Source organism: Culex pipiens, chromosome 2, assembly GCF_016801865.2.
Source record: "Culex pipiens pallens isolate TS chromosome 2, TS_CPP_V2, whole genome shotgun sequence".
Taxonomy (NCBI): Eukaryota; Metazoa; Arthropoda; class Insecta; order Diptera; family Culicidae; genus Culex; species Culex pipiens.
The window spans coordinates 175,058,865-175,082,952 of record NC_068938.1 but is presented as its reverse complement, the minus strand read 5'-3'; the positions used below and the strand labels follow the sequence as shown (position 1 = coordinate 175,082,952).

General features: G+C 39.2%; 3 protein-coding genes across 4 annotated transcripts; 2 read left to right on the top strand and 1 right to left on the bottom strand.

Moving 5' to 3' along the window:
- The first annotated feature begins 754 nt into the window (after positions 1 to 754).
- On the top strand, positions 755 to 1,843 carry LOC120418200 (uncharacterized). The gene is made up of 2 exons (XM_039580508.2): positions 755 to 1,332; positions 1,400 to 1,843. Exons 1-2 carry the CDS (start codon positions 1,147 to 1,149, stop codon positions 1,604 to 1,606), a joined length of 393 nt encoding a protein of 130 aa, XP_039436442.1. The 5' UTR covers positions 755 to 1,146; the 3' UTR covers positions 1,607 to 1,843.
- A 2,680-nt stretch (positions 1,844 to 4,523) lies between these two features.
- LOC120418196 (uncharacterized) lies at positions 4,524 to 5,307 on the top strand. The gene is made up of 2 exons (XM_039580503.2): positions 4,524 to 5,030; positions 5,095 to 5,307. Exons 1-2 carry the CDS (start codon positions 4,866 to 4,868, stop codon positions 5,305 to 5,307), a joined length of 378 nt encoding a protein of 125 aa, XP_039436437.1. The 5' UTR covers positions 4,524 to 4,865.
- Positions 5,308 to 5,685: 378 nt separating this feature from the next.
- On the bottom strand, positions 5,686 to 23,768 carry LOC120418195 (tyrosine-protein phosphatase non-receptor type 23). 2 transcript variants are annotated; one of them, XM_039580501.2, is made up of 9 exons: positions 23,562 to 23,768; positions 22,360 to 23,460; positions 12,288 to 15,230; positions 12,079 to 12,222; positions 6,761 to 6,781; positions 6,489 to 6,617; positions 6,051 to 6,426; positions 5,870 to 5,989; positions 5,686 to 5,806 (listed from the first exon to the last, which is right to left on the bottom strand). In XM_039580501.2, exons 1-9 carry the CDS (start codon positions 23,643 to 23,645, stop codon positions 5,691 to 5,693), a joined length of 5,034 nt encoding a protein of 1,677 aa, XP_039436435.1. In that variant the 5' UTR covers positions 23,646 to 23,768; the 3' UTR covers positions 5,686 to 5,690. The 2 variants fall into 2 exon arrangements, with proteins under 2 accessions (XP_039436435.1, XP_039436436.1); XM_039580502.2 differs by lacking the exon at positions 6,761 to 6,781 and having other exon boundaries at positions 23,562 to 23,766.
- Positions 23,769 to 24,088: the final 320 nt, after the last annotated feature.

Genomic DNA, 24,088 nt, shown 5'->3' with positions numbered 1-24,088 from the left:
CATCAGAAGGTTTACACTCTAGCAGTGAATTGATCCGTAGTGTTGAAACATGTTATCTTCTCATATTAAATACGCGCTGATCCCTGATTTGCCTGACGGGATTGGAAGTCTAAATATAGATCGAGTTTCCTTCAGATGCTTGCTTCTATGTTTAGGCGGGGCCGAACAATGCCCAGCGACCTCGGAATTGGACCGCAAGGAGCTCTGTCATTCTGAAACGGGTCGTTGGAAGCAGCGCGAGGGCTATCACCATCTAATACCCGGGACTGAGATAAGTTGTATCACCATTCGGCATATACAAAGTCTGATACAAACTATACTTTCCCATAATTTCGCTACCGGTTAGCGGGTATTGGTTTGGACCACACACACACACCTATTTTTTTTTTTTCAAATGTCCTCAACAATACTTGAAACTTTGCCAAAGACACCAAATTGATCAGAAAATTCACTCAAAAGTTACTGTTGTTTGAATATTTACAAAATTGTATGGAGACTTGTATGGGTGAACCAATGACGCAAAACAGCTTATTTGGTCATAGGCAAGGCCCCCACAAAGTTTGAGCCAAATAAAAAAATACAAATAAAACCCATTTCCGGTTTTGGTAGAGAATTGCTCAGCTTCAAATGGAATATCTCGATAACCGAGTTGATCTTTTCGATCAATCTTTAGAAATTACCTTTATTTTAAAAAAATAAAATAAAAAGAAAGCTAATTAAAAACTCTCCTCCCCTAACTTAAAAACCGGTCCGTCCGCGCGTAAGTAAACAACAAAATATCGCTACGCAGACAGCAAGCTATTAGCAATGTGCTGGTGCTGTTCCCTCATGCAGACAGCGCGGGGCAACCCCGCCGTATCGCATTGGATTGTTGTATGGCCCGTAGCCAGGCCGAGCATTTAGTCAACCGAGCGACAGCATCTGGACATTTTAGCGGCGCCGCTAATGCTGCGTACAGGCAAAGTAGAACACCATCAGCTATTTTCAATCGCGTTTCGGTAGTGATGCTAGAACGACGTACTTAGGGTTCGTGGGTTACGCCGCCCAACTCAATCGTCGAGGTCATCCGAATTAATGAAGATTTTTCGGTGCTTCCTTAAAACAAAGTCTGAGCATTGACTCAAAACTAAATAAAACCAGCTCAAAATGGATTTAAACTTCAAGTGTCCACTCTGTGAGACGTACTTCGACGCGCAGGATGACCTCCAGGATCACGTGAAGGCAGCGCATACGTCCTACTACTACGATACCTATCTGGTGCCGCCGATGATCATCGGTCTTCCGGATCCCGTGGGGGTCGTGGCACCTGTCACGGTCATCACAACCGAACCGGTGAGTTGAACCACCTTGCTCCAGTGATCTTCAACCGAACCTAAGTCGTCTTCTTGTTGACCAACAGGTCGGTAGCCCGGATGTCGTCATCGAACCCGTGGTGGTGGACGATGGTTGTGATTGCTGCGGGTGCTGTTCGTGTTGTTCCGACCAACCCGCTAGTTCCGCGGTGGATGGTGGCGATGGATGCTGCGACTGTTGTGGCGGAACGGACGCTGGTGGTGGTGGTGACTGTGGGGATTGTGACTGCGATTGTGACTGTGTGATTATGTAGAAAGGAAGAATCGTGTCGTGCCAGATGTTAACCTTTTTTTGTACAGGATCGTTGTTTGGAATGTTGCTTTTGTTGATACTAACGCCATTAGTTGTTAATGTAAGCTCGCAAGGTATTGAATCCCAGTATATTAATACTCAGCGTTGTGAGACGTGTTATTTACATTATTTGATAAAAAGTATTTATTGACTAATAAGTTTAAAGCAATAATAGCATGTAGTTTCATATCTCTCGTATGACTTCCGATTCAATATAAACTATTTTTGAATCTCTACCAAATTCGTCATTCCATTATTCATCATTTCCGTTTTTGGGGTAACGCAATCAAAATTATGATAAGAAGCAATTTTGGTGCGTCAAGGTCTGCGATGTTCGATATGAGTCAACTATTAGATTGTTCGTCTAGCTCTATGCAGATGTTTTAGTCTTTTAAAATAAGTTGTAACAATCCAGTAATTATCCAGGTTTTCATATACTTTTTTGTTCTTTTTTTTCATTTGGATGAAACTTTATTTTCTCAAGTCATAAGAACTCATTTTTATGTAAAACGATTAAACACTCGCCTGAAAATAATTTCCGGTGACATTTTTTGATGTTTTTGAAAAAAAAAAACAGAATTGACAAGACAACATTTTACTATTGATCAACTATGGTCCTTTTAGAACAAGCTGTCAAATAAGACCCTCTGTCAAAAAAACGCGTAATACTTTTAACAACCCCGATTTAGCCTATTCAGCCCGGATTTTTTTTTTTCAAAATATCTATTTTCGTTATTGATGAAAAAAGGTTTCTTATGACCATACGAAAATTATTGGCTAACTTTGGAAATTTTGATTTTCACGTCATATATGACCCATTAGGGTGTAATATGGTCGCACGTAAAAAAATAAAGTTGTCCAAATTTAGTGAGCACAAAAACGTTTCAGTTCCGTTTGGGGTCCTAAACAACTGTTTGGGAACGATTGGTTTAGTCCTCACTTTGCGCAAAGCGTTTCTAGTTTTTTTTAATTTGATATTTACAGGGTTGTTACGGAAAAGTCGAGAAAAAATCCGCGCCAGATCCGCGCCGACCCCAAAACCCAATCCGCGCGAAATCCGCGCCATATAAAAAAAAAATCGCGACAAACAAAGAAGAGAGTAACATAATGAATGAAATTTTAAACGAAAAAAGAATAATACAGAAGGCATTTGGATCAGTACCGTTGATCAGTTGTGGATTCATATTCCACCTGTACCAAATGGAACCATTTTTGCCATTTCTGAAACAAAATTAGCATTTTTTGCAACACTTTTAATATCGTTGCTTTAAAAACAAATTCAGGAAAAAAAATAAATTCGAAAATTTAAAAAAATTAAAACTATAAAATAAATCACCAAATTAAAAAATCTAGGCATCCGACTTTCAATGTTAAAATATGAAATATTTGTGAAATTTCTCGATCTTTTCGAAAATCAATATTTTCAAAATTTTCATATTAGGACTAACATTTCAAAAGGGCTAAACATTCAATATTACGCCCTTTTAAAATGATAGTCTTGATTTGAAAATTTTGAAAATATTGTTTTCGAAAAGATCGGAAAATTTCTCAAATATTTCATATTTAACATTGAAAATCGGCTGAGATATCGACATTGAAAAATGGTGGGCTGTTTTGGTGAGACTTAGAAAACATCAATTTTCCTGTTTTTAAACCTTTGCATTGCAATATCTCAGCAACTAAAGGTCGTATCAACAAAGTCTGAATAAGCAAAATATAAAAAATTTTCTCATCTTTTCAAAAATATTTTTGTCAAAAGTGGGTAAACAAAAAAATGAAAAACTTCGACTATTTTCAAAAAGTCACCTAAATACGGATTTAACTCGAAAACGGTGCACTTTATCAAAATTTCACTAAAGTACTTTTTGATTGCAAATTTGATTTTACATCGAAAAATGAAGTTGAAATTTTTTTTCAAAAATTTATAAATCAGTCAACGATTTTTTGCACAACCTGGAAATTTCTGAAAAGTTGGCATTTTATGTCTTCTAAAACATATTAAAAAATAAATAAAAATAAAAATAGTGTCTTTTTGCAAATCAAGTTTTAGTGATAAAAAGTTAAATAAAATCACCATTTTTTTTACCGTGTATTATTTTTTACCAGTGTAGTCCGCATCCATACCTATAACTTTGCCGAAGACACCAAATCGATGGAAAAATTCCTTCAAAAGATACAGATTTTTGAATTTTCATACATCATTTTTGTATGGACAGCTGCCAAATTTGTATGGAAAATTATATGGACAAACTAATGATGCAAAATGGCTTCTTTGGGCATACCGAAGGCACCAAAAAAGTTTCAGTCGGATTAAAAAATACAAAAAATAAAATTGAAGAAAAAAGACCGATTTCGTAGAGAATTGCACAATATTTAAAAAACTAATAATTAAAAAAAACTTTGATTAAAACTTTTACCAGCCTTATCTGCAATTTATAAATTTTTAAATATGTTCAAAGCGTAATTTTTTTTCCATTTTTTCATTCAGAACGAAAAACCATTGTTTTTTTTATATTAAAGTTATCCGAAAATCAAGCTTTATACATAGTTGTGGTAACCATAATCACACAAAAGTTTAAGGAATCAAACATTTGGAAGCAACATTTAAAATGACTGAATTATTTAGTTTAAGATTCAAAAATATTTACTGCAAAAAAAAAACTAACTGGGTGAATGTCATTTCAAAAGTGTACAAAACATTTCAAAATTTTTCAAGAGTTAGAAAATAATTTTCAAGCAAGGATGCTTGGGATTCCCGACTTTCTAAAAAAAAATCACAAATACCCGACTTTTTCCTGTTTTTTTTCCAGGATTTTGGAGAATTCCCCACTTTTTTTCGACTTTCCCCGATTTCCCGACTTGAGTGGCCACCCTGTTAGTTGGGATAAAATAAAGATCGATAATTCGAAACCAGTGATGGTCGTGTTTAAAATTATACCCGGTTGACATTACTCGAAAACTAAATTCATACTAATTAAGTTCCGATAATAACGCAATTCCCACAGGGAATTCTAAATCTTGTAGTAGTGCATCGACTCATTACACAGCTATTTACACACGCGCACATGTCTCAATTAAATGACAACCCAGTTCCAGTACAGTTGCAACGCGCTCGTCTCAAGTCAGTTCATCTCGCTGTCGCTATCGCGTTTCAGTTCAATAACAAAAATAATATCAATTGCACTGTAGGTGAGTTGATGCTGCATCGTTGAAGTAAGCAAATGGAGCGCGTCTTTCAGTGTCCTCTGTGTGAGGAATGTTTCGAGTCCATAATTTGCCTGGAAAACCATCTTGGAGATGTTCACAAACGGTCAAATCTTGCGGAATTGATTGCCGCTACATATGCAGGTGAATCCGAGTCCGTGTCGGTGATAACTTCGCAACCGGTAAGCAAAAGTGAGAAGATTTTTTGAGGAATAGTTTAAATTCAAACAGGTAACAAATTCAAAGGTCGCCACCAACTTGCAAAACTGTGATAGTCAAATCGAGATCAGCCAGGAAGTCCCCTCCGAAAACGATCAAGACGATTTCGATTGCTGTGGATGCTGCTTTGGAGATGGTGGCGAGGGCAATGCTGAAGACTGTCAGTCGACCGGTCAGCAAGATGGAGGTGGATGGTTGTCTAGCGGAGAAGCCGATGGTGGGGGAGGTTCTTGTGATTAGTTTTAGAAATTTAGATCGTTCTGAATTATGAACTAGTTCTCAAATTTTCCATCAACAAAAAACAACATTGTTTTAACATTTTATAAGTGTTCGATTATTGCCAGACTTGTGTGTGTATGTGTGTTTAATATATGTGTAAACTAGTAAATGTTAAATATATATCCAATAAACATCAGTTCTTTTCCGCACTGCCGAAAAATCGTCCAACCTCCCACGATACCGCTCACTCTCTAAACAATATTTAATAAATATTTTGTTCCACACAATAATGGGGGAGGGGGTTAAGAATGCATAATAAAATTTATATCCCGCGAATCTCGCGCATTCGTGTAACAGCGTAAAACAAAAACCCGGAAAGCATGCACTGTTTCTGGTGTGGGTGCTCACTTCAATTTCCACAGCGGATCCAGATCTTTGAAGGGGTCGTTAATGGCCTCCTCCTTTTCGGCCGTGGCCGTCGCCTGCACCGACTTCATCTGGTACGAGGTCATGATGCCTCCTTGGAAGAAAAACCACAATTTCGTGAAATTTGCTGAGGAAAACGGAAACAGGATCTACTTACGTTTGTTCAGAATACTGTGACCGTTGGCGAGCACAATCTGGTACGACAGCTGGATGTGGCTCGGATCCCGGAGGGCACCCTTCCGCTGGCAGCACATGCGGTACCAAATGTCCACAATGTCTGAAAAAAAGCTGGTTGATCAATTTTATCCAAACAAAAATTGCAAGCAACTTGCACTCACTTATCAAAATGGGCTTCCGCGTCTGCGTCGCCAAAATGGCCGCCACCGCAACCGCCAGCAAGCTGGACCGATCGCTCCCGGTCAAACAGTTCACGATCAACGGTTTCAGCTGCTGCTTCTGGCCCTGGTTCTGCTGCCGGTACGCACCGATCACGTTCTGCGCGATCCCCAGCAAATACTCGGCCGCCCCAGCCTGCCGAGGCCACAGCTTGTTCTGCAGCAGCGACACGTTCAGGATCACGTCCGAACCGAGCATCGTGACGCGCAGTGCCCGCTCGATGCAGTGCGTCAGGTCAAACTGCTTGATCAGCGTGACGGACACGTCGCCGTAGCTCAGCTCCTGGTTCGGCTCCGTCGGCCAGAAGGTGTCCAGGATCTGTGGGAAATGCGAAATTTTAGCAAATTATGTCAAGATTTGTAGCGATTTCTAGGACAAACCTCCGTTGGGGTGTGCAAACAAACGACGAGATTTGACTTTTGGGACCAGATCATGTTCCAGAAGTCATTCACGGTGTTCTGCAGCGGTGTCTGGGCCAAAATCATCTGGGGACAGCCAAAGCCGAGGTCCTGCAAAAAAAAAAGTTCAGGAAACTCAATAAGTAAGGAAGTCAAAGAGTTAAGTAACAACTCAAGTAGTAGCGATACAACAATTTAAAACCCGTAGAACAAATACTGGCTCTTCTACAAATACCAGGAAGGAAACCACTTACCGATGATTTTTCCTTTTCAAACTGGAAAATCGTGACATGTATAAATAGAAGAAAGCTGTAAATGTATAGAAGACCCAAGCAGCCAAAAGTCTCAAGAGCAGCACAAGAACTCCCTAAGAAAGCCACATCACAAAAATCCGAACCGTGGCAGGACAAAACTCTACTCAAGAACTCTTTTTGAAGTCCCAGCTACTTGGAGAGAAACCCCTTTCAGCGATTTTCGATTTGTTGCGAATCAAAACAATACCTTCTACAATCTACCCATTTTCCACATTGTCGCGCTTCTTTTTTAAGCCGTCTCAACTCTGTCCCGCGTTACCGGCGTTAGTCAAAGAATTACAAGCCAATTCCACAGGCCACCAGGTAGGTCACATCGTGTCATCATGATGACGAAACCAAGCCAACGCAGAGGTAAGAAAATAGAACCAAGCCACATACAAGCTTTAACTTTTTTTTTTTTTTGTTCAATACCGAGAACAATGTTTGGAGAAACAAAACTTAAGAAAATGCTAGGTTTTTTCGTCATAAAAGCTATCCGGAAATGGAGTAGAGCAGTTCTCTCCGTTTTCGCAAATCGAGTTTTCGCCGAACGAATCTTTCCGGACTGGAGCGCGCAACCATTCGCGAGCGAACACGACTCGCCAACTGCTAGCGACTTGCTCAATCGCTTCTCCGTCCGTCGACACGAGTCACAAACAAGTATGCTCAGAGAGGAGAGAATCTAACAAAATATGTACCAGCGCGGCGCTCTGTTCACCTGCGCTGCCACATTTTACCGTCAATTTTGTCGATAACATTGAGTTTAAGCAATTTCTTAAATAATCAAAGCAAAGTAGACAATTTTGAGTCAGCTTTGAGCAACATGGCGCAATCAGTCTCTTTGAGTCATTCACTGTACTAACCCGATTGGAGTGAGAGGGAGAGTAACAGAGAGAGTTTTCAGTAGCGATTGGTGTGGAAGTGACAAACGCATAATTATGAATGGAAGTTGTTTACGGAGTCGATGCGGTTGTATTCATCCAGAAGCTGTCTTCATTGTTTACTATGAATACAATAGTAATGCATTCTGCTAAAACCACAATTCATTGTTTAATTCGTTTAAAAACCTACTGGTTTAGTGAAAATTTGCTCTGTTTGTTGGATCAGCTTCGCTAGAATTAGAGATGTTTTTTCGCTGGACCAGGAAAAGCTGCATGATTCCAGAATCAGCCAGAAAATTAATCTTCGTCACCCGTAAAAAAGAAAAACCTCTTCTAATCACTCAAAAACTTAAAAACACACACAATTTACCAGCAAAAAAAGTAAAAAACTAGACAAAAAAGAACAAATCTGGAGTTTTTTTTTTGAAAAGGTCCAATAAACCAAATTTCCAGTTTTTGCTTTTTGGGTGTTTTTAGAACCGCCTTGAGTCAGGGGTATTAAAAAACACCCAAAAAGCAAAAACTGAAAATTTGGTTTATTGGTCCCTTTCAAAAAAAACTCCAGAAATACTACTGATTATAAAACAGCTCATTTGCCAGTAAGAAAAAAGTCATGCTTGTGCTTGAACAGCCTCCTACTTTATAGATGTAAACAAAGTGGGATCATTCGAAAACCACGTTACGCATTCTCTCTATTCATCACCCAGCAATTAACCATTCAAATTTGACTAAAATGGGGTCCCATGACTCGAATTTGATGTTTAATGTAAGAAAATTAAAAAATACTGTATTTTTTTTGTTTGCGATTCGATTATCCGGAGGCCCAAACAAACCTTTCGATAATCGAACCCCTTTCAGCGATTTTCGATTTGAATTGAAACATCGTATAATCGAGACTTCAAATAATCGAGTCTGGACTGTGTTTACGATTTTTTTTTCGTTTTTGCATTTTATAATACTTTTAAAAGGAAAAGCAACTCCGAAAAAATATTTTTCTGACGCGAAAACAATTTTCTCTCTGAGACTTTGAAAATCGGACAATTAGTTTCTGAGATACAACTTCAAAGAAATTCGAATCGATGAAAATTAGTTTTTCTAAGTATCACCAAATCAGCTCGTAATTCTCAACTGACGATATCTACGAAACTTATGGATCGATTTTTTAATGCTGAAAAATTAAACATTATTTTCAAAATTGTCAAATCCAGCAAAACTTTTGAAAAGGTAAATAAATAGATAATTTCTCTAATTTCTTGTTCTAGACCAAATTTTTAAAATTTGAGATTTTTTGTATTGACAATATTAAAAGATTTCACAAAAGTTAAATTTTTTAACATTCAAAGTAGGACCAATAGTTTTCGAGATAGCGTCAGTTCAAAATTACAGGCTTATTAGGCTTAGAAAAAAAAAATATTTTTTTTCGATTCGAATTCTTTACAAGGCTATTTCTCAGAAACTAGCTGCCCGATTTTTTAAGTCCCTGAGAGAAAAAACCATGTAATTTTGTCAGGTTTTCAAAAATATATTTTTCAGGGATGCTCTTTCTCAAGAATTTTTTGAAATGCAAAAAAAAAGAAAAGAAATCGAAAATTTAAACCTAAAGGTATAGCTTGAAATTGATACATTTTAGGCCGTTGCAAATATTTTTAAAAATGTATGTCAAAATTGGTCCGAAAAAGCAGGGGGCAAAAATTAAAAAAAAACATCAAAATTTTAATGGAAATAGAAGTCTAATCAACTGAGAACAATCTTAAATGCCTTTTTCTGCATTGATAATTATATTTAGCATGATTGGGGTCTTTTAAAAATATTTATAACTTTATTGAAATTACAATGTACAGCACCGCAAAAACTTTTTTAAACTTGATTTTGAATCATTTTTTTGTCCAGGTTTTTGATATTATCAGACAACAAAATTTCCAGATCTCCAGAAAAAAAATTTTTCCACGTGGTTTATGGATGGTCCCTATCAAACGAAGCGAATAATGTCGTACATGTTTACATTATTAGACTTTTTTCATAAAACAAAACTCATTTTTTTACAAAATTCAAAATTTGCAATATGGGTATCAAACGAAGCGACTTTTTGAATTCATTTTCACTTTTTGCATATTTCACGCTTCGTTTGATACCCATATTGAAAATTATGAAAATTTGAGTATTTTCGAAAAACTACGGTATTTTGTGTAAATTGTGTTTTTTTACAAAAAAAAAAATAAAGAAGAAATTAATTCAAAATGTCGCTTCGTTCGAAAGGAAATTGAAGTACTTAAAAAAAACGGTATTTTGTGAAAGATTTTTTTAATGAAAAAAGTCTAATAATGTAAAAATTTATAACATAATTCGTTTCGTTTGATACCCATTAGGATGTAACAAAAATGATTTTTTGGCAGGCATTCAGGGGTTTGTTCCGGTGGGCATACTGAGCCTAAATCCCAAATATGAGCTTGATTGGACGTAACAGGAGCTGGCACTCCGCCCTTCAATTTTAAATGGGATTTAACCCGTAAAAAAAGATTTTTTCAAAAATGTCACTTTTTGAGGCATTTTGGCCGCCAATGCGTTTACCAAAAACATCACTGGCGTGTAGGCCAGATCTTGCGCATCTTTTGGTGTATATAACATTGAAGTACAGACCTTCAAAGTTTGGCATTTTTTAGAAAAATCAGCCCCTGCAAAAAAGATATGCGTCGCCCCTCGCGACGCCCGAGACGCCATTTGATTTTGCTGGGACCGATTTTTCGAAAAAAATGCCAAACTTTAAAGGTCTGTACCGAGCTCCAGGATGCTCCAAACTTCAATGTTATATATACCAAAAGATGCGCAAGGATCTGGCCTACACGCCAGTGATGTTTTTGGTAAACGCATTGGTGGCCAAAACGCCTCAAAAAGTGAAATTTTTGAAAAAATCTTTTTTACGGGTTAAATCCTATTTAAAATTGAAGGGTGGAGCGCCAGCTCCTGTTACGTCAAATCAAGCTCATATTTGGGATTTAGGCTCAGTATGCCCACCGGAACAAAGCCCTGAATGCCCGCCAAAAAGTCGTTTTTGTTACATCCTAATGTCCATGTTGCAAATTCGAGTATTTTCGAAAAATAATTTTTAGTTTTTATTCTTTTAAAATTACTACAAGATGTGGTTGAATTAATCGATTTTGGAAGATTATCGCCGATAGATTTGAAATTACGAGATAGATAGATAATCGTAATCGTTCCGATGATAACAATAACCGTTAATGTTTTCGTTTGACGATAATATTTTCGACAATAATTTTTATCGATTAACCACCTTGATGTTTTGGTATTTTAACTTTTAGTAATAAAGAAATAAATCGGTTTTTCCGTGAACTAAGTTCATTTTTTTATTTTTATTTTTTTTTTCTAAGATTCAGAAAAGATTTTCTGATCGAATTGGCAAAGTTGTGGGTTATGATTAGGACTTTTTGGAAAATGTACCTATGTACCTTTGCTCAAGACACCAAATCGAGCATGGTTGACTGCCAATGAGCTGCTACTCCGTTATTGACAGATCAGCTGAAGTTAAACAATGAATCAAAAATAATTGGTGGGAGCCAACCATCCGTTCACTGTGTAACCTCTGAAGATCCCTACTTTATTAGTCAATACCGGCGCCCTCCCAAGAAGCCTGCAGTTCAACGAAAGGGAGGAATGTTAGTCCGATAGTTGAAGTTGTAGACTCATCAAGTACATAGTTTATCGCTATATACTTGTTGATACCGCTTGAGACCGTTGAATCCACAGCATCTCCTTCAAGCATCACGTGATTATTATTTTTTGGGTTAGTAGGATAAGTGATTGGCTTTTCGATGCCTCCCGAGCTACGACGCTATGAGGAGACCCGTCGGCGAGCCTTCCGAGCAACGATGCTATGGGAAGGTCTTTCTGGTTAACACACAAACTCACTCACACACAGTTATTTTGCTCCACTATTAACTCGACGATCCAAATTGTCAGTGCGTCTTTCGATCATTATATGGAAATGGCTTTTCACCGCAAAAAAATAAAACCTTATTCGAAAAATTTAAACACAATCCACCCGACGCCGTGCCTTCCGATCAACGATGATATAGGAAGGGCTTTGAAAATCACAAAAAATCACTTTTCGCTCCAAATATTTTTTACGACCACGCGCTCCCTTTGCCAATTATGCACTCACTTTGCTCAAGACACTGAAAAGTACATTAAATTTCCAATAAAATCGGGCGTCTAATTTTACACAAAAGTGCCTTTGGCACCAAATTTCTATCTCATAACGAATTCGAGCTACAAATCACTGTAATACGTGTCTTAGTAAAAATCCAGTTATCAAAGGGGTCGTACCGCCCCACCGTCACGAGATATAGAAAAATATTTGAAACTACCAACTCGTCACCTTACCTTCACGTACACCGCATTGATGTAGTTGTCCGTCTCGGTCGGCAGCGTCACCCGGGCATGATCGTACGGCACGCAATCGACGGAGCGATTCTTCTCGGGGAACAGCTTCGCCACCCCAACCTGTCGCTTGGATTCCTCCTTCACCTGAAAACAAATTCTCACCGTCAGTCTGCGGATGTTCTCAAACGCGCCTTCAAGCTGGTACTCACCAACATATCCTGCAGCTCCTTCCACTTCCCATCCAACGGCGTCGTCCCGTTCAGCGTCTTCACGTTCAAGCTCTCGCAAAACTTCTCCAACCGCTCGACCTCCTTGTGGAACCACTTAAGGGTGGGTTGATCCTCGAACGGATCGCGCACCGCCTCGACCAGGATACTGGCCGGCACCGAAGGTGCCACAACACTTGCCGAATCCGCAACGGGGGGTCTTGCCGCCTTCAGCGACGCACTCTCCCAGTCAAAGTTCTGGTCGATCGAGCTGAGGTCCGAGCAGAGCGACAGGTTGTCCAGGCTGGGCTTGCGATCGATGGTTGGTTGGGGGGTTTGTTGGGAAGTGGGAGTGGGATCAACCGGGGGTGGTGGTGCTTTGGTTGGCGTGAGGACTTCACTCTTGATGTCGTCTTCCGCGGGGGCAGCGGCGGAGGCTGGTTGTTGGGGTTGCAGGACGGGTGCTTCGACGGGGGCCGGGGTGAAGTCGATGCCGGAGAGGAGGTCCAGGTTCGAGGAACGCTTTGGAATTGGGGCGGCGACGACGGGTTGGGGGGTTGGAGTTGGGGCGGCGGCGGTTACGGCGGGAGTTGGCGGAGGTTGTTCGATAGGGGGAGGTTGTTGGACGGGTGGTTCTTGGTAGGGGGTTGGGTAGGTTGCGGGGTATGTCGCGGTTTGGGCTGGATAGCTGGAATACTGAGTTGATTGTTGGGCAGCTGCTGCAGCGGGATCTACGGTTGGCTGTTGGTAGCCGTAGTAAGGATTTTGGATTTGTCCTTGCTGATAGTACTGCTGGGACGGGTCCTGAACCGGCTGCGCCGGTAGCTGCTGAGCTTGCTGGTAGTCGTAGTAAGGAGTCGGTTCAACGGTTGCCGTTTGTTGAGGTTGCTGCTGTTGACTGTAGTCGTAGGTAGTCGGCATTGGCGTAGCTTGAGTTCCGTAGTACAACCCGGTTGTAGCGGTTGTGTCCGTCGTCGTAGACGAAGTCGTGACCGTCGGCTGAGCCACGCTGTACTGATTCGTGTACGAGGCCTGACTGTACTGCCCGGTGTAGTCGTAACCGCCCGTTTGAGGATTGTACGTGTAGCCGGGATAGGTTGCCGGGTACGACGCTACCGGTTCTTGCGCCTTGGGAGCTTCCTGAACCGCCGCAGGTTGCGGCGTAGCTTGCTGCTGCGGATATTGTTGCTGAGGTACGGGAGAAGGTTGTTGGTAGTACTGAGTGTTGTAACCGGCGTAGGATTGACCATTCTGAGCAGCGTATTGCTGCTGCTGCTGCAGATCGGGTTGTTGATAGCTGGTCGAATAGCTGGCAGGATCTACCGTTGGTTGCTGGAGATTCATCGCTCCAAACTGTTGGGTCATCGAGTTCCACTGTTGTTGCTGCGGCGCCGCAGGCGCAACTTCGTTTGAAGACGCTGAGGAGAGCGCCGGTGAGGGTTGCGCCGCCGGATATTGTCCGTAGTCCAGCGATTGACGTCCATTGTAATAGCCGGACGAGTTCTGGTAAATCGGGTTGACGTAACCCGTTGTCGGAGGTTGGCTCTGCGATACGGTGTTCGTCGGTTGCGCCGACTGGAATGTAGAGGCGGGCATGGTCTGACCGTAGGTCATCTGATGTTGTTGTTGCTGCTGTTGGTAGTACTGAGAGTAGTCCGGAGTTGGTGCAGTATTGGCGGCTGAAGCCGCCGCAGAATAGTAGTTGTAGTTCGCGTACGAGTCCTGGTAGTACGCCCCCGCACCAGAACTCGACGTCGGTGCCGTACTCTCCGAACCAACCGGAGCAGGACGCACCGTTGGAATGTACGCGGAAGTCGCGTTCGTATCAACCCCGGAAGCCTTGATCGACCCCAGCGTAATATTCCCGCTCTTCAAGTAGTCCTTCAACTTCGGACCGCCTCCACCACCCCCAGAAACCTTCGGAACCTCCTTCACCACGTCCTGCTGCTTCTTCATCAAATTACTCGACTTCAGCTTCTGGTTCCTCTCCTCGTCCTGAACGTCGCAAGCGGCCTTCACCCGCGAGTACAACTTCTGCACATTCCCCTGCAACTTCTTGTAAAACTCCAACCCCTTCGCACTCTTCGACAGCAAATCCTCATAAACATCGTACGATCCCTGCAGCGACGAAAAGAACTGCTCCCGCTTCGTCTTCGACTCACTGATCCCCTTGATGATCGGCGCACAACGCGCGTAAATATCCGTCAACGCCTTCAAGATATTCCCCTGCGCCTTCAAGTTCGCATCCAGCAGCGCCACCAGCTGATCGTGCTTGCCCAACTCCTTCCTAAACAGCTCCTGCATCCGTTTCTTCCCATCCGACCCGCCACTTTCCAGCGCAATCAACTGCGACGTAATATCGTCGTTCGTAATGTTCACCCTCAACTCCCCGTACAACTTGCCCCGCTGCTTCTTCATCTCATTAACCTTCCCCAAAATCCCCCTCAACTCCTTCAGCGTCCCCTCGTCAAACTGCTCCCCACTCGCCGGAATCTGCTCCTTAATATCCTTCAACGGCTGCGCCAAAATCTTCAAGTTATGCACGTGCAGTCCCATCGCCTTCCGCAGCGTATCGTTACTCTCCCCAGCCTTATTATGCGCCTCCTGATATTTCGCAAACTCCCTCGCCAACTCCGCAATGTGCCCACCCCCGTTCGACCGCTGCCCAATCTTCGCCTGATACCCTTCCTCCTGGATCTCGTCCTGGCGCAGCAGCTGCTTAATCTCCTTCAGCATCACCTCCACGTCCGAGCAGGTCTCCGCCAGGCTGGACATGGACTGCACCAGATCGGGGATGGCGCTGGGTTTGGCGTTCAGGTCGGCGCACCGGTCGACCAGACCCTGCGGCAGGCGGGACTCGTTGGCGCCGGACGGGTGCTGCAGGTTGATCGAGTCCAGGCTGAGCGAGCTCATGAACGAAGCCAGCTCGGCGTCCTTGTCCTCGACCTGGGGAGGGTAAAATAATTTTGCATTTTTTTTTTTTTTTAGGATTGGCATTTTGAGAAAAAAAATATGTATGCAAAAATGCCTTTTTGGCGGGCATTCAGGGGCATTTGTTCCGGTGGGCATACTGAGCCAAAATCCCAAATATGGGCTTCATTGGATGTACGACGAGTGCTGAAAAAATCAAGTTTTGCACCGAGTTACTTACAACATTTTTTGCAATTCCAAAAAACGCTTCTATAAATGAATTTTATGTCAAACATTCATGTGCTTAGTAAATTAACAAAAAAAAAAGAAAAATGTTGCTTTTGGGTACTAGTGGTAAAAAGTTCAACTTTTCAGCACCCATTACAGTGCTTAAAAATTGAACTTTTCAGCACTGGTATTGAAATGTATAAATTTTCCCTTCTTTTATTTTTGGTAGGGAAGAATAGGCCGTTTCGTTTCTCCAGAAGGACAGGAAAAATTGTCAATTTCACAGCAGAATTGGGTCCTAAAATGAACCTTAGATTGCTGATATTTTTGTTTACAGCGATAAAGCTTATTTTTCTAAGTACAATGACCCTTTGTACGACCACAAAGAGTTTAAAATGGATTTTTAAATCAATTTTGAAAAATTAACCTCGCGGTCCTTCTTGACAGAAAAGCTCCTACTTGACAGCTCGTTCCAAGGGGACCATAGTTGATCCATCGAAAAAATGTTGTCTTGTCAATTTTTTTTTTTGAGTTAAAATGAAAAAAAAAGATCAGAAATGGTTTTTAATCGTGTTTTTTACCGTTGTACATAAAAATTGACACAGGGCTTTAGTACCCAATTGCAAATAAAAAAATTGCGTTCCTTAAAATTCTCTTGCGCATAAAATTTATCCTAAACAGTATAGAAATAGTAGTTTATGCAACAAATTGCAAAAAAGAGGATTTTTTCAACACGAGTCGTAAATACGAAGAGTGCTGAAAAAATCAAGTTTTGCAACGAGTTCCATACAACATTTTTTGCAATGCGGAAAGTGAAGTGAAATTTTATGTCAAATTTTCATGTATTTTGTCAATAAATCAAAAAAATGTTGAAAAGTGTTACTTTTCAAAACAAGTGCTGAAAAGTTCAACTTTTCAGCACCCATTTGAGTGCTGAAAGGTAGAACTTTTCAGCATTTATTGTGAAAAGTGTTGCTATTCGATTCTGTTATTTTTGGTACAGAAAAGTAGGCTTTTTCGTCGTTCAAGAATGACAGGAAAAGTAAGTAGTTTCACGACGAAATTGCATAAAAAAAAATACATTTCTGGAGTTTTTTTTTAAAGGTCCAATAAACCAAATTTCCAGTTTTTGCTTTTTGGGTGTTTTTGAAACCGCCTTGAGTCAGGGGTATCAATAATTGGTTCATTGGACCTTTTAAAAAACAACTCCAGATTTCGATACAATTGTTTAATAGTTGAATTTTCAGAACTTTAAAAAAACATATTCAATCGAGTCAAGCAACGCGACACTCTGCAAACATTTTTAAGAGATTATTTTTTTTGTATTTTAAAAAATCGCATTTTTTTCAATTTCAATTTTTATAATTTGAAATGTGGTTATCAAACGACGCAAAACGTTGGTAAAATTCTTAAAATATTAGTGGTTTTACAACTATATTTTCACAAAATACCATATTTTTTGAAAATTCTCAATTTTCATAATCTTAAAACATGGATTTCACACGACACAACTATTAGTTATTTTTTTTACAAAATATCGAATATTTTGAAAATAAGCAATACTACACCAAAACCGGAAATTGATTTTATTTATAATTTTCAATTGGCTCAAACTTTTTGGGAGCCTTGCTCATGACTAAATAAGCCATTTTGTGTCATTGGTTAACCCATACACTGCCGTTCTACGCATAACTGTCCTATGTTCAAAAAAGTTCCTAACTTAAACTAAAGTGTAATTTTTTTTTAAGGTGTAAAATTTTCAAATAAATACTACCGACAGTGTAAATACTATAAAAATTTTAGGATCAAGACCTGGGTGATGAATAGAGAGAATGCGTAACGTGATTTTCGAATGATCCCACTTTGTTTACATCTACAAAGTAGGAGGCTGTTCAAGCACAAGCATGACTTTTTTCTTACTGGTAAATGAGCTGTTTTATAATCAGTAGTATGTGTTTTATTTTGTCTAGTTTTTGACATTTTTTCCTAAGACATTGTGTGTGTGTGTGTGATCGATTAGAAGAGGTTTTTCTTTTTAATGGATGACGAAGAACTGCGGCGAGAGTGTCATTCTGTGATGTCGCAGATAAATTCCCTGGCTGATTTTGAAATCTTGCAGCCCTTTCTGGCCAGCAAAAAAAAAAATGCTAATTCTCGCGAAGCTGATCCAACAAACAGAGAAAAATTTTCACTAAACCAGTAGCTTTTCAAACGGAATCAAACAATTACTTTAAACAGCTTCTGGATGGATACAACCGCATCGACTCCATAAAAATCTTCCATTCATAATTTCAAAAAATGACTATCTAGCTTTTAACTTTCTTTAGATTTCTTGACTTCAACTCCATGTCTTCTAAAGCCACACATTTTTCAATCTTGCAAAAATAAAACAATTTTTAAGTATCGATAACAATACTCTCTACTTTTGGCGAACAGTAAATTGGTTCCACTTTGACAGTTTGAAATTGAGGCCGTTTTGTGAACCACTATTCAGCACCCAGATCAAGACTAACGATCCAAATTGTCAAATATTCAATAACATGGTGTCGATTTCTGGAAAAGTCAGGGAAAACCTGGAATTGTCAGGGAATTTTATTTGACCTGGAAAAGTCAGGGAAAGTCAGGGAATTTTTAGCTGGGTCAGGGAATTTCGATGATCTTAAAAATATTACTTCAAAATTTCTTTTTGAAAATTCGCTCTTGATGATGTATTTTAATGTCTTGCCAAACTTTGCAACATTGATAATATTTAATTTTTTATATTGGTCAGTCCGGAAGGAACGCAAAACTTCATATAAAAAATACCATTCTCAGAGATTTGTTCTAAAATTGGTCGTTTGCTTAGTATATAGGGACCACACAGAAAATTATACATTTTGTCAGAAAAATTGAATGATTTAAAAAATCAAAAGTTAAAAAATTCGAACATTTGAAAATTAAAAAAAAATAATCTAAAATTCTAAAGCATAAAGATTCTAAATTTTTAAAATTTTGAAATTCTGATATTTTGGAATTGTTGATTTCTTAATTTTTTAAATTCTTATTCTAAAATTCAAAATGTAAGGCTAGAAAATTTTCCAAAATTTCACTTTAGTATTCGTTATCTAAATTTTAATTTTTCTCAAAATTAAACTGAACTATGATTTAAAAATTATCCAAAGTAGTCTAATTTTGTTTAATCTAAAATGTAAGCAAAATACGGATGGTGAAATAGAATTAAAAATTAAAGAATTAAATTCGAGAATTAAAGAAATAAAACAAAACAATATGGAATAACAGGGTTGTTACGGACTACACTCAACTCATTTTTAAACATACTGACTCTGAATATTTAATTTCTTTAAAGTTTTGAGTAATGTTTTTTATCCTTATTTATTGTTCTTTTATACTGGATACATTCAATTTTAATCTTGTGAATCTTAATCATATTTCAAACTTTTCCTGAAGATACAGACATTTGGATGTAACAAAAATTATTTTTCGGGCATGTTCCTTCCAGTGGGTGTACTTCTTGAACATTCTTGAAGAAAAATTAAAAAAAATCATAACATTCAAAAATTACAGCTCCAACATTCCAAATTTTATTATTCAGAAATTAGAAAATAAAATTAGGAAAAATAGTATTAAAAAACCCCAAAAAAATCATATTAAAAAAGAAATTAAAAGATCCCAAACGCTTGAATCAAAAATTATAAAAAGCTGAAAACAAAAAACAAAGATATCAATATTCAAAAATAAAAAATAAAATAAAAACAATCAAGAGAACAAAAAAAGTATTATTATTAAATTCTTAAATTCTTAAATTCCTAGGTTCTTGAATGCTGCCATTTTTGTTACCATCTTAGATTGCAGAAAACCTGATAAAATTTGAAGTGTTTTTGGAGTTTTTTTGGTTAGAGAAATTTTGAGAAGAAGATGTAGGAAAATTTGCTTCGATTTTTCTAAGTGACGCTTTGGTAAGATCATCGATTATGAACTGTATCTTAAATTTTTAACCTCAAGATCGATAATTTATTACAATTTTTAAATTTTATTATTTTTTTTATTAAGATTTCATTGAGTTTTTAGATCTAAATTTCTAAATGTTGAAATTTTTGATTTTTTTTGCCAAAATGTTTGTTTTGGCTTTTTCCTCTAGTTTACCTAATCCTAGCAAAAATACATTTTCAGCGTTTCAAGATTCTGCGTTCTGAGATTACAAAATTGAATTTATTATGAAACTCTTTTGTATATTTGTCGCAAACTTATTTTTCTTAAAATGACGGATTTGGCGCGGATTAGGTTTTGGGATGGCGCGGAGTTTTTTTTTTCAATTTCTCCGTAACAAATTTAAATGAAAGAATTTGAGAGTTCAAGAATTTATAAAACATGGTCTCTTCGGAAAAGTTGTTTCCAGCATCCGAGATTTCATAGGGATTGTACAACTACATTTCACATATTTTCCCCAAACAACATTCAAGGGGTTACAAGGAGGAGTTCCCGTGGTCAGATCGAGCTTAAATTTGGAATCTAAAAAAACACCCAAATATCTAAGTTTGATAAACAATGACTTTTTGATAAGCTCGAGCAGGTTGTATTTTGTTTTTATTTTTATAAAATTATTGATCGTGTGAATGATCGTCTGTAAGCTCTAGTCAAGGTAGAAACTATTTTTTTAAATTTTATAGCAAATATATTTTGTTTTTTTTTTTTTTTGTAAAATTATTTAGGAAGATGTTTTCTAGCGAGTTGTGGCGCTATAACCACGGCAAATAGTGTCCAGGTCATTTGTGGAAACACAATGTCCCATCCCCGAGGGTCCCGGAGCACCAAAACTTCTTAGCATGGTGCTCCCAACGATTAATTGCTCAAAAAATAGGAACGTGAGCGGGGGATCCCCACGTTTCTTCCTCCCCTGTAGATTCAGAACTGTATTGCTGTTTGAACATTCGTGCTCAAACTCAATCCACTTCAACGAATCATCTTTGCGGTAAACTTTACGCAGTTGGCCTGGCCGCTTCAACGTTTGTGATGTTTCAAAGCAATTTATTGCATTGGAGCACTGCAATTGTTAATAATGACAAGAGGATGCTAGGCGTTAATCAACCTAAGGCATTTTCCAAGATGCCCTCGAAAGACTGGCTGCGCTAGGGTTAGATTAGATTAGAGATTAGAAATTATTTGGGAAGATGTTTTCTTCAAATATCCAGAAAACCGTTTACTTTAAATACAATCATTGTTGCAAAAGTAGGTCTTTTTAAAACCGTAAAAATGTACTTGAAAAATTTACATTAAATTGTTTATTTTTCTTAGTTTTTCAGTTTTGTTTTAATCTTTCTTAAGGTTCTACAAAATTACATATTTGTTCAAGTTTTTGTCTCCAAAACTATTAGTTTTTTTTTATAAAAACACAATCAAAAATGGCATCGGCCTAATTCGTTTGAAAATTCCGCAAAAGGAAACTATTTTAAAATTAAACATGACTTCTTACTTTAATTCAAATTTTCAATTGCTTTTTTTTTTGAAAACTTTTAACTTTAAATTTTCTTTAGGAAATGAAGTGAAACTAACTCATCGCAATTTCAAATTTGCAACAATTGTAATTATTAATTATTTCTAGAGTTTCTTTAAAGGTCCTTGTGTTTCATATGTTTTGTAAGGCATGCACTTCGAAAGAAACCGGTCAAGAAAAATTTCAAGTGGGCAGCAGCGGCAGCGAAAGCAAGCCAGAGAGGGTTAAGAAAAGCCCCAAAAAATCTCTCCATCTCATTTGTTCTGCTGTTCGTAAAGCTGTTTCTTGACCCCTTTCCTTCCGATCTGCGCCTTTTAAAGGACCCATTCAAAAAAAACTCTAGATTTTTTTGGTAAAGGGCAACATTTATAATGGCATCACCAGATAAAAAAAAAACCATTGGACAATTTTATGGTTGCTCATTTTGGGTGTTCGATTAAAAAAAAAAAGATTGACAAAATAAAAAAAAATGTTTTTAGGTTTTTGCAGAATCCATCGTTAAAAAAATAAAATAAAAAAAGTCATTGATTTTTTTCAAAATCTTGAATTTGCAATATTCAAAAAGGAAAATGCATGAAACCATAAAAACGCTCCAAACAATATGTTAGTAAAAAATAAAAAATAAAAATAAATTGGTGGTCTGGAGAGGTCAGGGAAAAGTCAGGGAATTTTATTTTGGGATTTGGATCGACACCATGAATAATATGCTCTTTTGAAATATTTATTTATATTTATTGGAAATTTTCTCAACCAATGAAAAAAAAATCTTGAAAACAATGCACTGTCAGCAAAAGTTTCATTTTTGCCAAATAAAGTTTTATTTTTGTTATTTCACATTAAAAACCGAAGTCAAAAATAATTCGAGCGAAATGTCAACTTTCTAAAAAACATGAGGAGCACGTAAAAAATATAGAAACGTGAAAAATATAGATTTGAAATTTAGCATAAATCAAAATAAGTTACAAAATTCCCAACTTCAGCCATGTGCAACAATTTCTACATCACCCATGCGGGAAATGGTAATTAATGCATTCCAAACTGTCAAAATTCTAAAACGTCATTGCCAATCTTCGGTTCGGGCCGAGACTCTGGGATTAATGAACCCCTTCCCCGTAACAAAATTTCCATACATAAAAAAATATGTATTACATATATCAACAAATGACCCCCCCCCCCCCCCTTCTTTCATTTTTTTCTAAACAGTCCACATCAATACCTACTACTTTACCGAAGATACACAACCGTTCAGAAAATTTCTTCAAAAAATACAGATTTCCGAATATCTTTTTTGTATGGGCAGGTGCCAAAATTTGGTGGAGACTTGTTTGGGTAAACCAATGACACAAAATCGCTTCTTTGATCATAGGGGAAGCCCCCAAAAGCTTTGATCCAATTCAAAGTATACAAAAAATAAAAACGCCCTTGAATCAGTTCTGCACCACTCACCTTCGTCCCCATCGTCCGCAGCAGGGTCGCCTTCTCCTCGCTGTACACCGAGCTGCTCTCGTGCGCCTTCATCGGCACCAGCCGGTGAAAGATGTCATCGCCCATCGCTTCCGGATCGGTCACGTCGAACCCAATCCCGTGCACCAGATTGGCACCCTGCACGGCCGAAATCGAGCTCAGCTCCGGGACCTCTTCGTGGTAGATGAATTCGTTTTCGTTTTTGGCGGACTTGCGCTTCGCTTCCACCACGTCCATCGTGAACTGGAGCGCGTCGTTGACCTGGTCGATGTGGGCCAGGTTTTTGGACTCTTTGCGAGCTTCTTCCAGCTTGTCGAAGGACGCCTGGTAAAGGGTGACGCGTTCGCCCATCTTTTGCTGCTCCTCGACTTGCTGGCCCTGGTAGAGCAGCAGGATGCAGGACAGGTAGGAGATCTTGAACTTGACGTACTTGCGCCACTCTTTGAACTGCTTGCTGCCGACAATGTCCTGGATGCGGCCGTCTTCGCCGTTTTGGGTTAGCAGGGCGGCCAAAGCCGAGTTGTAGTAGGTGACAATCTGGGCGGTCACTTTGGCGATGATGCCGGACTTGCGGTTGTCGCACAAACTCTTCTCCATGATGCACTCCTGGGCCTGGGCGAAGCAAAGGGCCTGCTTGAAGATCAACACTTCTGTGCAGAGATCGCCCTGCAGCAGCAGCGCGTAATTGTCCTTGATGAAGCCAAAGGCCCACGCAGCACACTGAAAGTGCGTACACGCCTTCTTCATGCTCTCCGGATCGGACCGGGCCTCGGCCGCGCCCAGCTGCGTGTGCAGGGCACCGAAATTATGCAACACCACGGCCATCTCGAACTTGATTGTCGATTTCTGCGTCGACCCGGCGTACAAATCCCGCCAGGCAAACTGCAACATCTGCTGACTCTCCGGCAGCTGGTTCAACAGGAACCGGTTCTGGATCGAGTGCAGCTGACAGTAATATCGCTTCATCAGCGCCGTCCCCTCGACGTCCTGCGTTGGCCGCGAAGCAGCGTTCCGCAACTGGTCCAGCTGGTAGCATTCCTTCGAGTACGAGTCCGGATCTTCGTCGTAATACTCCGCAATGTACTGCAAGCAAACAAAAAAAATGTCACCAAAGTTCAATGATCCAGCAGAATTGAAGAGGAGACTTTGCTAATTTAATTTGCATTTTTCATGTCCGAACAAACCTGCTTCAGCGGCTCGAAAGAGGTCGGTTCCGGGGACGACTTGAGGTCGAAGCTGACCATCGGCATCCGCGGTACGGCTTCCATGGTTTCGGTGCGGGTTTCACCATGAAATTTACGCACAATTCACTGAGATTTGTCGCCGCTGACTAAATTTTCGATTCGACAAAGGTTTTTGATAAAGAAAAACGACGAAAACAGAGCGATGACAGCGTTTAGTCATCAGGTCAGAGATGCCAGAAGATTTTGGGGAATATCTGTGTAGGTTATTTCAAAATATCTGCAAATTGCCTGTATAAATGGATACAGATTTTGAGAAACAAACGCAGATATTTTTGTGTCTATCTTAATGCAGGCATTTCAGAAGCGATTTTTGAATTTTAAAACAATAAAATTTTTAACACTTGTAGCCCCAACGGGGTCAAAAAGTTGGAAATGCCTTTTTTATTATAACTTAAGGTAGACGCATCTGTTTTGGATCTACTTTGTTGGAGGTGATTCTTGACATTCTTCCGGATCGACTGCAACAA

Bases quoted from the DNA above. Each gene is read 5' to 3' on its own strand.
- LOC120418195 (XM_039580501.2), bottom strand. From the start codon at position 23,645: ATGGAAGCCGTACCGCGGATGCCGATGGTCAGCTTCGACCTCAAGTCG. The intron at 6,618-6,760 runs GTAAGTGGTTTC...TTTTTTTTGCAG, and splicing joins TTGAAAAGGAAAAATCATCG to GACCTCGGCTTTGGCTGTCC. The intron at 5,807-5,869 runs GTAAGTAGATCC...TTTTCTTCCAAG, and splicing joins TCACAGTATTCTGAACAAAC to GAGGCATCATGACCTCGTAC.
- LOC120418196 (XM_039580503.2), top strand. From the start codon at position 4,866: ATGGAGCGCGTCTTTCAGTGTCCTCTGTGTGAGGAATGTTTCGAGTCC. The intron at 5,031-5,094 runs GTAAGCAAAAGT...ACAAATTCAAAG, and splicing joins CGGTGATAACTTCGCAACCG to GTCGCCACCAACTTGCAAAA.
- LOC120418200 (XM_039580508.2), top strand. From the start codon at position 1,147: ATGGATTTAAACTTCAAGTGTCCACTCTGTGAGACGTACTTCGACGCG. The intron at 1,333-1,399 runs GTGAGTTGAACC...GTTGACCAACAG, and splicing joins CGGTCATCACAACCGAACCG to GTCGGTAGCCCGGATGTCGT.